Below are 13,868 nucleotides of genomic sequence, written 5' to 3'. Positions count from 1 at the left end.
AGTGATTGGCCTGGTGGCAGCTGTGAGCAGTGGCCTGAGCTTCCGGGGCTTCCGGAAGTTCAGCTGCTGGGTGGAGAGGGTTGCCTTAACATTTTCTTTTTTTAAGGATAGCCTGACACTGACAATACTTACGTTTTTGACTTATGATTTCTCTTCTATGGATCAAAATCCCTCCAGCAAGATATACAGATACCAAGTAATATGTTTTTACACTCCCCTCCCAAGTTGGACTGTTGACTAGCCTCAGCCCATCGGCTATTTCCCACTGGCTGGGAAGAGAAGCAGGAAGGGGGGGAGTGTTGAATGAGCTTCCTGTGGGGGCCTCTCCTTCCTAGCAGAGGGAGCCACATCCCAGAAAGCTGTTAGAGAAGCGGATCCTCAGGAATCACGGCAGCCTGAGAAAGGCTTCCCTCGCCCCAAGCTCCCCGCCCAGCTCCGGGCTAGAAACCTGGTTCCAGAGCTGCTCAGGAGGGAAAGACTTCACCTGCAGCCCTGAGCATCCTTGTTCTTCAAGTTTCTCCCACTCTGCCTTTGTGCCTCTGCCAGGCTCTCGAGCTTGCTTCCCGTGCCAGTCATGCCAAGTAGACAGACCCCTCACTGTGGCTTAAGTCTCGCCATGCTCCGGGTCCGTAGCTGTTTAACAGCACACTTGCAACGCCTCATAACTATTCATGATCCTCGGAAGAAACTAGCTCACACTTCTATTTTTGGTCCAAGGACGAGTTCAAGTCCCTAATGAAGTTCCTAAGCAGGTCTTTGAGATATTCACAGAGGAGGTGCTCCCCATGTGTTTGGGGGGGTTGGGTGGGGGAGACGGGGGGAGGGAACTAAATAAATAGAGCTGGTCTGGGCCAGCATCAGCCCTCCTCCCTAGCGCACACTAAGGAGCTTTCATGAGTACACGTGTCGGACTCACTGATTTCAGAGTCTGTAGCCCATGGGAGAGATTTAGGCTGCGCACGGCTGTTAGCACACAGGCTCTGCCTGCCTGCCCCAGTTCCTGAGCTGCAGGATGAGCAATCTGGTTCAAGGTCAAGCACCACCAAGGCCGTTCTCCGAAGCCATCCAAGCTCCCCCGGGCGGGTCTGTTGACATGCACAGGAAGAAAGGAAGGACCTTGACAAAACGCACAGAGCCATGCCAGGGAGGACACACAGACCTCTGACGGGATTCTGCCCATCACTGGGCTCCAGCGGGCTGTCTCCCCTGCTGTCATGGGCTCAGCAGGACATGTGCCTTCCGGGACTAGGACGGTCCAGGGCTCCTGGTGACGGCTGGATGGGACAAAAGAGCTCTTGACCTGTAGAGGAGACCATCTCTCCCTTCTCTATCCCTCTTGAAAGTGGCTAATAATTGTTCCTCAGGGTGGCAGGCATTGGAAATACGGCTCCAAGCAGATCTTGACATTTACTGAGCTGTGAGTGGCCACGGGTGCCACCCATGAGCCCCTGGACTTGGTTAAGCAGCTTCGGAGTGAGGAACTTCTCAAAAGGCATTGTTGACAATGTAGCTAAACGGGAAAGTCGAGGGCATAAGGCACTTGCCTTGAGTGTGCCCGCCCCCAGTTTGATCCCTGGCATCTCCTATGGTCCCTTGAGCACCACTAAGAGTGATCCATGAGCACAGAGCCCTGGGCACCTCCAGGTTCCAAAAACCCCCCTCCCCAAAATACTATATATATATATATATATATATATATATATATATATATGCTGGAGCAATAGCACAGTGGTAGGGCATTTGCCTTGCATGCAGCCAGCCCAGCGGAGCTGGGTTCGATTCCTCCACCTGGCTCAGAAGTCCAGCAAGCGACTGAGAGTATCTCGCCCTCACAGCAAAGCCCTCTGGTCCTGACCCACCTTCGTGCCAGGTGGGCTGCTGGTCAAGCCCTTTGCCGTCTCTTCCCAACTTCCAGGCAGCGGGCAGAGCTTCCTCCCCAGTACCAATGGCAGCTGAGCTCGGTCAGACCAGGCAGTTTTACTACCTGTTTTCATTTTCTGAGAGAAGACAGATCTCCCCCACCAGAGTGATTTTCCGGTACACAAATTTTGAGATAAAATTCTTAATAGTAATTGCTTTCCTTCTTTTCTATCCTCAAATGTAATTTTGGCTAGGAAAACAAAACTCGTATGGAGGATGCTAACAAGGTTTATGATTTGTTACCGGAACAAAAATAAGACAACACCAGATGTAAAGGCAAATGCTTTCATCAAGCTCATCCGGAGAAAGCCAGATACTGGCTCGCCATTATTGGAATAGCTCAGATTCGAGAGAGGAAACTGTTATTAGTTTCCAAATGACATTTTGGCCTTATTTATATTATTTATATTTTTCACAAGAAATGGGACACTACATAGCCCCTATCTATTGATAATTTATATATTAATATTAAAATTTATCACTGTCACTGTCCTCCCATTGTTCATCGATTTGCTCGAGTGAGCCCAGTAATGTCTCCATTTTGAGACTTGTTACTGTGTTTGGCATATGGAATACGCCACAGGTATCTTGCCAGGCTTTGCCGTGTGGGCGAGATATTCTCGGTAGCTTGCTGGTCTCTCCGAGAGGAGTGGAGGAATCGAACCCGGCTTGGCTGAGCTGGCTGCGCACAAGGCAAACCCCCTACCACTGTGCTATCGCTCCAGCCCATATTACAATTTATAATTAATTTGGGCTGGAGCGATAGCACAGTTGGTAGGGCATTTGTCTTGCATGCGGTCGACCCAGGTTCGATTCCTCTGCCCCTCTTGGAGAGCCCGGCAAGCTACCGAGAGTATCCCGCCTGCTTGGCAGAGCCTGGCAAGCTCATCGCGGCATATTCGATATGCTAAAAACAGTAACAAGTCTCACAATGGAAGCTGGTTACTATTACGGTGCTCAGTCAAGCAAATCGATGAACAACGGGAGGACAGTGCTATAGTGCATGTAATAGTTTGGTTAGGGGACACACCCAGCAGTGATCATGACTTATTCCTGCCTCTGTTCAGGAGTCACTCAAGGGATCTTAAGTGGTGCCAGGGATCAAACAAGGGCTGACTGTGTGCAAGGCAAGGACCCTACTCACTGTACTTTCTCTCTGGTCCTATAAATATGTATTTCCCAAACCTAAAATTCACTGCTATATTCAATATTAATAAATAGCATTCAAGCAGAGCTCATGGACACTTACGTATTGAGCTCTTCCCCTCCTCTTTCTCTAAGACACTCGTCATTAGGTAATAAGCCAAGTTGACCCACAGGGTGAATGAGCAGAGCCATGTATGCTCACGTTCTCTTGCTCCTTGCTTCCCAGTAAGAACACCCGGACTTCAGACACCTTGAGCAAGCAGCAGCAGACTCTGCGGATGCATATCGATATACCCAGGGCTCAGCTTCTGATCGAAGAGAGAGACACCATGGAGACCATTGGTAAGGCACCCTGGGGGGTCGCTGCACACAGCAGGGCTGCCACGGGCCTGCCCTCTTGTTTCAGGCCCGGGGCCAGGGCCTCATTCAATACGGTAACCTCTGGAGCACTGCATGAACAAATGAGCAGCTCTCGGAGAACACAACAGCTTCCCCACGAGCAGAGAGCTCCCCTCTGATCCACCTGGGGTCTTTCCTGGACAGACTGTGGGTACAGCTCCCAAGAATGCCCACCTGTGATGGGATAAGTCAGGAAGCCCCAGGTGGGGATTCCTGGGTGTGCCCTCCGTCCTCGCGTCCCCTCTCTCCCCTCCCCTCCCCTCCCCTCCCCTCCTCTCCTCTCCTCTCCTCTCCTCTCCTCTCCTCTCCTCTCCTCTCCTCTCTTCTCCTTTCCTCTCCTCTCCTCTCCCCTCCCTTCCTCTCCTCTCCTATCCCCTCCCTTCCTCTCCTCTCCTCTCCTCTCCCCTCCCTTCCTCTCCTCTCCTCTCCCCTCCTCTCCTCTCCTCTCCCATCTCCTCCTCTCTCCCATCCTCTCCTCTCCCCTCCCCTCCTCTCCCATCCTTTCCTCTCCTCTCCCCTCCCCTCCTCTCCTCTCCTCTCCCATCTCCTCCTCTCTCCCATTCTCTCCTATCCTCTCCCCTCCCCTCCCTTCCCCTCTCCTCTCGTCTCCCCTCCCCTCCCCTCCCCTCCCCTCTCCTCTCGTCTCCCCTCCCCTCCTCTCCTCTCCTCTCCCCTCCTCTTCTCTCCCCTCCACTCCCCTCCCCTCCCCTCTCGTCTCCCCTCCCCTCCTCTCCTCTCCTCTCCCCTCCTCTTCTCTCTCCTCCACTCCCCTCCCCTCCCCTTCTCTCCTCTCCCCTCCCCTCCCCTCCCCTCCTCTCCTCTCCTCTCCCCTCCTCTCCTCTCCTCTCCTCTCCTCTCCTCTCCTTTCCTCTCCCCTCCCCTCCCCTCCCCTCCTCTCCTCTCCTCTCCCCTCCTCTCCTCTCCCCTTTCCTCCTCTCCTCTCCCCTCCCCCTCCTCCTCCCTCCCCTTCCTCCCCTCCCCTCCCCTCTGTTCCCCTTACCCCTCCTCTCCCCTCTCCTCTCCCCTCCCCTTTCTTCCTCTCCACTCCTCTCTTCTCCCCTCCCTTCCCCTTCTCTCCTCCCCTTATCGCCTCCCCTCCCCTCTTCTCTCCTCTCTCCTCCCCTCTTCTCTCCTCCCCTTTCTTCTCCTCTCCTCCCTCTGCTCCCTCCTCCTCTCTCCCCTCCTCTTCCCCCTTCTCTCCTGCCACCTCCTCTCATCAGACTCAGTAGATGGGAAGATGCTAAAACTCAGGCCACTGCAAGCCCCCAGGCTGTCAGCGCTGCCTAAATGCCTACTCATGCAGAAACGCTGACAGCGCTGCTCTTCCGTCTTTCCAACCCTGTACTCTGAGCCCAGTCCAGGGGCCAGGCCTAGGTTCCCGTGTCTGACCCCCTCTCTGTGTCTGCAGATGACCGCTCCACCGTGCTGCTCACGGATGCTGACTTTGGAGAGGCGGCCAAACAGAAGTCCCTGACCGTGACGCACACGGTCCACTACCAGTCGGTGTCACAGGCCACGGGGCCCCTGGTGGACGTCTCGGATGCTCGGCCGGGAACGAGTGAGTGGAGACACCCAACCCCGCCCTTGTGCCCTCCCCGCAAAGCTCCTGGTGGCCTCGGCAGTCTGAGGGCTGAGACTCGAGTGGGGACACTGTGGTTTTTTTTTTGGTTGTTGTTGTTGTTGGATCTTAGCGGCCACTGAGATAGTGTCCAGGGAAACTGAGGCCCCTTGGGGCTGCCTGCTTCAGGGCAAGAGAACTGGAGACACATGGCACAAGGCAAGCAGGAGCAGGATGAACTCAGACGGGACTGGGGGGCAGGAGCCATGTGTGACCCCAGCCCTGCAGAGCTAAAATTAGAACACTGGTCTGGGCAAGAAAGATTGTTTAGTATTTTAAGTTTTACCTCCCACCCCATCTCTCCCTCATGTTTCTTTAGTTCTTTTCGGTGAGAGGAAAGGGTGGGTTGTGTTCTACCCAGCAGTGTTCAAGGGCTACTCCTGGTTCTGTGCTCCAAGGTCATGCCAGGTGGTTCTGGGGATCCCACAACCTGAGGATTAAACTGGGGCCGGCCCCATGTGAGGCAAGAGCACTGAGCCCTCGAGCTCCTCTTTGGATCCCGGGAGTTGTCGGCGTCCAGTAGTTTGTTGAGAAAAGACATACCATTCATTTTCCCTTCCTATTCTCCGTTCCCTGAGACATGGAGTGGGCGGGTGTGGACACCCAAAACCCCTTTAGAAGGGCCCTTTCAGAAGCACGTATTCCCCCACACGCTTTACAAAGCTTCCCCCGGGAGAGCTTAGACCCATTCTCCTTGGGGCAGGGAGGGGGGTGGAGGGTACAGGGAGGACCCTTGAATCTGCTTGGCTAACCAGGTGACAGTTCAATGCAGAGGCCCAAGGGTACGGTGCTGCCCAGGGATTACCTGTGATGCCAGGGATTACCTATGGCCACATTCTGTGATGCTTCAGGGACCGTGTGGTGCCAGGGGTCTAACCCACCTGCAAGGACCCCTGTGCTGTCTCTCAGATCACACCCACACCACACTGAACTCTTGCAGAGTGCTGAACTCTCGCAGCAGACCACTTTGATTAATCCAAGATGCCCAGGCAGGCAGAGAGGGGACTGGACACGAGCAGGGCATGATTCCTGTCCTACCCAGCTCCGTAGTTGGGCTTCTCCCTGCCCCTCTGCCTCCTCCAGCACCTACCTTTATCGTTTTTGTGGGTCTTTTTCTTCTGACTCCTCTATGGAAGTTTCTAGCTCCCCACACCTGCTCACCAAGCTTCTCCCACCTTCCCCAAGAACAAGACGGATCCATCTCATGCCAGTGATGGTCAGTTAGCGAAGTGGAGAGACCCCCAGATTTCTCGATCTTTTGCCTCTCTCTTACCATGTCTCTGCAGGGTTGGGGAAGGGAGTGTCATAATCACCCACGTCCCCTCTCTCAACTGCCTTCACTGCCATTTAGTAGAGATGATGGGCGGTGAAGGTCATAGAAAGAGAGCTGCACCCCATTTTATTGGTGTTTGAACTGAGGAGAATCCCCAGGATGGACAGCATCTTTGGGGGAGTGGGCACACCTGGCAGTGCTCAGAGTTTACCACTGTTTCTGCATTCAGAGCATTTAGGACATTCAAGAATCAGTCCCGGCATGGGTCCAGGGCACCCTGTGGGATGCTGGGCACTGAACCCGGGTCAGCCATGTGTAAGGCAAGGGCCCTACCCACTGTACTATCCCTCCATTTCCTGAGGGCATATCTTTTTCGTTTGCAATTTTGCCCACCCTATCACCCAGCGTGGCACCAGATATCATGGAAATGGGGTAGAATAAGCCCTTAATAATATTCACAAAATGTGTTCACCAAAAAAATAGGGACGCTCCAGGCACCCAGCTCTACCCTCATCGGAGGACAGCCAATAGACGTACTCTTCATGCCAAGGCCCCGGATTTGAAAGCCAATAGCAGGGGATCAAAACAAACAGCAGACTCACACCACAATTGCAGTGCCTTTGGCAGCTCTGTGCACAGAGACTTCTCTGCCGCAAATGCAGGATCCTTCCAATAATTTGATTCAGGGGGCAGAAGTTTAGCTCAAGATCAGGAGCCTTGTCGGAAGGCCGAGCGATGCTTGCATCACACGCCCTCTGGTCTCTGGCTGTCGAGCCTGCCAGGTGCATGCTCGATGAGCTCTACAGAGAGCAGGATGTTGGGGAGGCAATGCCAACATGGCCCGAGCTGGAGCCGTAAATCCTCACACTCATGTGGTTCGTAGATTAGCTCATAAATATGCACAGGAGTCTCCAGAGTGGAATCCAAGTGAAACTTGTATTTTAGCTGAGCTCCCAGAAGCTAAGCAGGAGAACTCAGCTGAGGTACAAAGCAGCTTCATCAACCTCACTCATCAAAAATAGGGAGGATATGTGGGCAAGTTGATGGGGGGCCCTGAGTTTTTAGGAAATAAAACTAAGAATACATTGGGGCTAGTGAGAGAGATAGTGCAGTGTGTAACCCACTTGACTTGTGTGCGATTGAGTCAAATTCAAACCCTGGCACCTCTATGGACCCCCAAACCCACCAGCAGTGATTCCTGAGCACAGAGCCAGGAGTAAGTCCTGAGTACTGCTGTGGTGACCCCGGAAACAAAACCATAAAATCAAAGAATACTAGACCTGGAGTAGCCCCAAGGCGTGAGGGACACCTCCCCGTGAGAAGCCGGTACTGAGCTCTGGGAGATGGGGACACCCCCACAACCCAGAGAAGGGAGAACCCCTCCAAAGAGGAGAGGAAAGCAGGAAGTAAAGGCCGTGGTAAGAATCTCAGAGAACCACTGAGACAAGCCTTTTCCTGTGATAGCACTTGGAATAGCTGTTATGAGTACAGAGAACCCCAGGCTAAGACAACTTGGAGAAATTGTATATAACCTTCTCCCAAAAGACACAACAACACACAACACTGTCCTCCCATTGTTCATCAATTTGCTCGAGCAGGCCCAGTCACGTCTCCATTTTGAGACTTGTTGTTACTGTGTTTGGCATATTGAATACATCACAGGTAGCTTACCAGGCTTGACATTCTCTGCTTTTTCCCCTCTGTAAAAGCCCATGTTGTCTCTTAGTATATATGTACCCTATACTTTACATATAGTATAGGTATATAGTATATATCATATAGTGTTAGTGTCTGATATATACTAAGAGTACAGTATATAGCATATATTATAACACACACACACACGCACACACACACACACACACACACACACACACACATACACACCCTTTCTCTCTGAGCTCCCAGAGAAAACACCTAAATTTTGAAAGAACCCAACAGAAAGTAGACCAGCAACATTATCACATGGGCTATCTTCATAATATTTTACCTACTGAAACCATTTTGCCTTTAGTATGATTGCTGATACAAAAAGGAACTTCAAACCCTGATTCAAGAAAGTCAGATCTGACCTATTTCAAGCCTCTAGAAAAAAATGTTTCATCATCTAAGAAAAAAAAAAAGAGGATGATGAGCAACGTTGACATAAAAGCATTCTGACTTTGGACCAAATCTGACATGTGCCACCTGACTTTGGAACTTTGCGTCTCAGAGGGCAGCCGTCTGGCCACCTCTGGTGATGAGCTGGGCAGGAAGAGACCCAAGAGAGGCCCTGAGGGCTGGAACTCACAGTGTCCTTGAAGTAGCCTCCACAGAGCCCCGCCCCCAGAAGCCTGTACACAGGCATCAACTGATCCACAGCTGTAGCTGCAAGAAACTCAAAGAGGAATGAAAACGACTACCCGCCAAACTTATGTAAGGGAATGGGTAATTTTCTGGCAAAGATTCATTAGCATTTAAATAACAAGCTCCACTATTTAAGCTCCACTTATCAAGTCGATAGTGCCTGGAAGACATTCCGCCTCCTACCCGCGAGAATGTTTTTCTGTCTCTTTGCGGACCTGTCTCCTGGCTTTTCAGGGGAGAAACCCAATTATCATTCATACTTTGCCGTCCAGAGAGCCCGGCGCTCTTGAGCGACTCATTTGCATTCTAAGCAAGCTCCCCAAAGCTCTTCCAATCAACTCTTCTGCAGAATTTTTCCAGGAAGCCATGAAAGATGTCTTAACAATCAATATCCAGAGAATCCAATCCAAGAAGGATCATTTTGATGATCTGGGAGATCTTAAAATATCACGATTTGGCTCTTTATGGAGTAGGGGGTTGGGTTCCAAGTCCTAGAACCAGAAACTGGCAAAGAGGAAAATCCTCCCTTTAGTCTTTTTGTCCCCCCTCCCCAACGTCTTGCCCCCAGAACCCAATACACCAGTCACATGGAGTCAGAGTGGGCTGGGGCTGAGCCGAGGGTGTTCTTGGACAGATGGGTGACAAAGGTTCTAGTTTCCACCACACTGAGCTCCCAGACCCTCATCCATCAAATAACCTGGGGCTGTGGGTACCTGTGGTTCGAGTTGGGTATCTGGTCCATCCAAGCATGAAGCCCATACCCCCCTCTAGGGAGACATCCAGCTCAGAGAGCACAGAACAAAGCCCATGTATAACGTTGCCAGTCAACTCTCTGTTGGGTTCTCTCAGAACTTAGGAGTTTTCTCTGTAGGAGCGACTGTAGAGCTTAGTTAAAAGTGGCCAGCCATGATCACAGACAGCTGTCTGCATCTCCTCTTTGTGAAGCGGAGAATTCAAAGGTCAGAAGGGGTCATCTAGGTTGCTAGCTTGTCCCAGAAAAAGTCGCCCCAGGGAACTGAACCCTCCCACTTCCAGAGATCCAGAAAAGGTGGTTCTCCCAGAATACTCTTCACTTAGGTGTTGGCATATCTTGGGTGAGGAAGTAGGATCTACTTTAATCTATACATTTACTTCAGAACAGAAGAAATTTCTATTATTTTATTATTATTATTATTTATTATTATTTTGGGTTGGGGGTCCACACTCAGCAGTGATCAGAGCTTACTCCTGGCTCTGTGCTCAGGGGTCCTTCTGGCAGTTCTTGAGGGACCATGTGGGGTTCCAGGGATCGAACTCAGATCAGCAGCATTCAAGGCAAGCAACTTAGCACTGGTCTACCTTTCTGGTTCTTGTAGAACTTTTAGGAAGAAAATGGCATTAAAGCTCATTTAGCAGTGTTCCTTCATTTCTCAGAAGAAGCCAGCTTCTCAATAAGGTTTAATAAGTCAGCTCCCAGGACCACTAGCAGCCACAGGCAAAGGCCAAACCCATATTCCAAGTCCTGAAATTGTGGCGTTTCCCCACTGGGATTTGCTAAATGCTTTGGGTCTCCCAAAGACAGTGCTCTAGGTGGGCGGGACGTGCTCAGAGCTGAGTTGGGAGAAGCCCACAGTACACTTCGCTCCCAGCTGATCCACGTTCCTCGAGACAGGGAGCAATGATTTTTGCCATCCACAGATCCTACCACACGGAGAAACGCCAAGGCCGGGCCCACGGCGAGGAACCGGTACGCCAGCCAGTGGACGCTCAACAGACCTCACCCCACCATCTCCACACACACGCTCACCACAGACTGGAGGCTGCCAACACCCCGGGCTGCCGGGTCCATGGACAAGGAGAGCGACAGTTACAGCGTCAGCCCCTCCCAAGACACAGGTGGGACACCCTCCCCCGAGACACAGGCGGGGACCCCCAAGACACAGGTGGGATCCCATTGAGACACAGACAAGGACCCCCTTCCCAAGACACAGGTGGGACTCCTCAAGACATAGGTGGGGATCCCCTCCCAAGACACAGATGGGACCCCTCAAGACACAGGCGAAACCCCTTCAAGACACAGGTGGAACCCCGTCAGACACAGGTGGAACCCCTGCAAGTCACAGGTGGAACCCCCCAAAACACAGGTAGGACCCCCTAAGACACAGGTAGGGAGCTCCTCCCAAGACACAGGTGGGACCCCCCAAGACACAGGTGGGACCCTTCAAGACACATGTGGGAACCCCCTCCCAAGAGACAGGTGGGACCCCTCATAAGACACAGGTGGGGCCCCCCCAAGACACAGGTGGCACCCCCCTGCCCCATCCATTCATCTATCCCAGGAAGGGTCAGTGCCCACCCCCAGGAGCCTGACGTCCTCTCTTTGGGTCCCTTTGCAATGGTCTGGCCTCGTCTCTCCCTCATGCCTTAATATCTGCAGGTCCCTGACTCCTTCTGGGGCTCAGTGAAACTTTGCAAAATTGGAGGCCAACAGTGTGGACTTGGAGACCCTCCTGATTCGCAGGCCCCCTCTCTCTGCCTTCCCACCCATAACCCGCTAGGAGAAATGGGGCAGTTGTCAAATGTTGGCCCACATGCTGGTAACCATTCCTGGGCGTCTGCCCCATGGCCATTCTGGACTCAGACACTGCCCTGGAAGGGACGTGATCAGGTCCGATCACCCTCCCCTGACACATCGTAGGCTGGTCCATTTGACCATGAGTGATTACAGTAAGCTATCTCGTCTCTGCCACCAGTCACCAAGGCTTCACTTTGAGAGAACACGGGGCCTAAGAATAGCGCTGGGTTGCCCCCTCTCCACACCTTAAACTTTGAAAAGAAATTATATCTAAATCTAATCACTGTAGGAAATTTTCATACTCATTTTCTTTTGTTCTGGATGATCTACTTCAAAAATAGCGCTCCAGAGGTGGCATGTCAACCGTGCACATGGATTTTTATGACTGTTATTTCTTTTGCAAGAGTCCCAGAGTTCCACAGAGGTGACACCCAAACTTTCCAGGTGGCTTCAGAGGCAGCTAATGGATGCTCTGGCCCCGAGGTACCCCTTCTGTCTGGGGGAGTCTCGGTTGTCTGGCACATGGGAAGGATGGGTCTGCCTGGAACAGGTACCTCCTGCCTGGGGGACAGTTTCTGTGCAAATCCACAACTTTTTAAAAAAATGTATTGATTTGGGGCCTGGAGCGATAGCACAGCAGGTAGGGTGTTTGCCTTGCACGCGGCCAACCTGGGATCGATTCCCAGCATCCCATATGGTCCCCTGAGCACCGCCAGGAGTAACTCCTGAGTGCAGAGCCAGGAGTAACACCTGAGCATCACCAGGTGTGACCCAAAAAGCAAAATATATATATATTAATTTTTTTGTACTGAGTCACTGTGAGATACGCAATCACAAAGCTGTTCGTGATCAGGTTTCAGTCATACAATGTTCCAGCTGGTGCACATCCTTCCACCAGGGGACATTTCCCACCACCAATGGCCCCAGTTTCCCTCACAATACCCTTATCTCACCCCAGGCCTCTATGACAGGCACTTATCTCTCCTTCTCTCAGTCTCTCTGTCTCTCCCTCTCTCTCCCTCTCCCCCCTCTCTCTGCTTCTCTCTTCCCCCTTTCTTTCTCTTTCTCCCTCTCTCTTTCTCTCTCCCTCTCTTTCTCCTTCCCCCTCTCTCCCTCTTCCTCCCTCTCTCTCACCCTCACTCTCTCTCCCTCCCTCTCTCTTTCTCTCTTCCCCTCTCCCTCTCTCTCTCCCCCTCTCTCCCCCTGTCTCTCTCTTCCTCTCTCTCTTCCTCTCTCCTCCTCTCTCTCCTTCCCCCCTCCCTCCCTCCCTCCCTTCCTCCCACCTTTTGGGGGTGTCATGGCTTGCAATCCAGCTTTGCTTCTAACCCACATCAGGCCTTCTGAGGCCAGAAGAGCAAAGTGCAGTGTCCTGCCAATTGGAGCCCCTGAGGACTCGCTGACCTTGGGGTTAGAGGGCAGAAGGGGGACAGAGCAGGGAGGGGACAGCCTTTACATTTCCCCTGCAGCTTCCCCATGACCTTCACCAGGAGCAGAATGTCTTAAAGGGCTGGACCCCTGATTCATGGAGACGTCCCAGGCAGGGGGCAGCAGGTGTTGGTGGGGACTTTCAGCAGGGCTGCAGTTCCCAGAGCCACAGAATGACCTTCCAGTGACAAGTGACCTCACCTAGAGACCCAGCCCTGCCCCCACCCCGGGGTCGCCCTGGGGTCCAGGAGGAATCTCCTGTTGGGAGACCCGCCCATCGTGCCAACGTCATCCGTCTGTCCAGTAACCCTGTGTTCACCCGCCCACCCTCTCCCCCACATGCCCTGAGCTTACCCGCCCGTCCTCTCCCCTGCACTGCAGACCGAGCACGGAGCAGCATGGTCTCCACAGAAAGTGCCTCCTCTACTTACGAAGAACTGGCCCGGGCCTACGAGCACGCCAAGATGGAAGAGCAGCTGAGACATGCCAAGTTCACCATCACCGAGTGCTTCATCTCTGACACCTCGTCCGGACAGTTGACGGCAGGGACAAATGAGTACACAGACAGTCTGACCTCCAGCACCCCTTCAGAGTCGGGGATCTGCAGGTTCACTGCGTCTCCCCCCAAACCTCAGGATGGAGGGCGGGTGGCCAACATGGCGGTTCCAAAGGCACATCGGCCAGGTGAGATGAGGGGTGCATTGGCTGGTGTTGGCAGCAGTGGGAGAAGCCCTTGGAGGCTAGACGGGTGCTACTTCTCTGTCTGGGAAGTACACCCTCCCCCGAGGCTGGGACTGTCAAGTGCCAGGCATTATTCCTTGATCATTGTGGGCCCCACCCATCTCTGTCCCACCCTGTTGGCTGGGGGGTGGGGGCGGTGCTTAAAGCAGGGGTCTACTTCCCAAATGGTCCCTTGGCCTGGGGAGTTGGTGCTGGCTGTGAGTTGGGGGGGGGGGGGGGGAGGAAGGTGCAAACTCTCCCCTGAGGTGGGTTTCTCTGGAAGATGGGGGAGCTTCTGCCCATCACTGAGCCTTGGTTCATGCTAAGAACATGAAGGGTCCCAAGAGTGGAGAGAGCAGAAATAGCCACAGGGTCGGGGCACACACCCAGAGGTGCTCAGGACTCGTCCCTGGCAGTACTTAGGGAACCCTACAAGGTGTGGGGAATTGAGCTTGGATTGCCATATG

At 52.9% G+C, this 13,868-nt stretch overlaps 1 protein-coding gene across 1 annotated transcript in view; it reads left to right on the top strand.

Annotated features, from left to right (window-relative positions):
* The window catches only part of DSCAM (DS cell adhesion molecule), a 647,956-nt gene that overhangs the window by 621,580 nt on the left and 12,508 nt on the right, over positions 1-13,868 (top strand). The window contains exons 29-32 of the mRNA XM_056119325.1: positions 3,293-3,408; positions 4,874-5,023; positions 10,380-10,577; positions 13,063-13,365. Of these exons, the coding sequence (XP_055975300.1) occupies positions 3,293-3,408; positions 4,874-5,023; positions 10,380-10,577; positions 13,063-13,365 (767 nt within the window). The remainder of the gene's footprint in view (positions 1-3,292; positions 3,409-4,873; positions 5,024-10,379; positions 10,578-13,062; positions 13,366-13,868) is intronic.

The sequence above is a fragment of the Sorex fumeus genome, unplaced genomic scaffold (assembly GCF_029834395.1).
Source record: "Sorex fumeus unplaced genomic scaffold, SorFum_2.1 ptg000041l, whole genome shotgun sequence".
Taxonomy (NCBI): domain Eukaryota; kingdom Metazoa; phylum Chordata; class Mammalia; order Eulipotyphla; family Soricidae; genus Sorex; species Sorex fumeus.
Note: the sequence above shows the minus strand (reverse complement) of the source record. Positions and strands in the feature narration are given on the sequence as shown.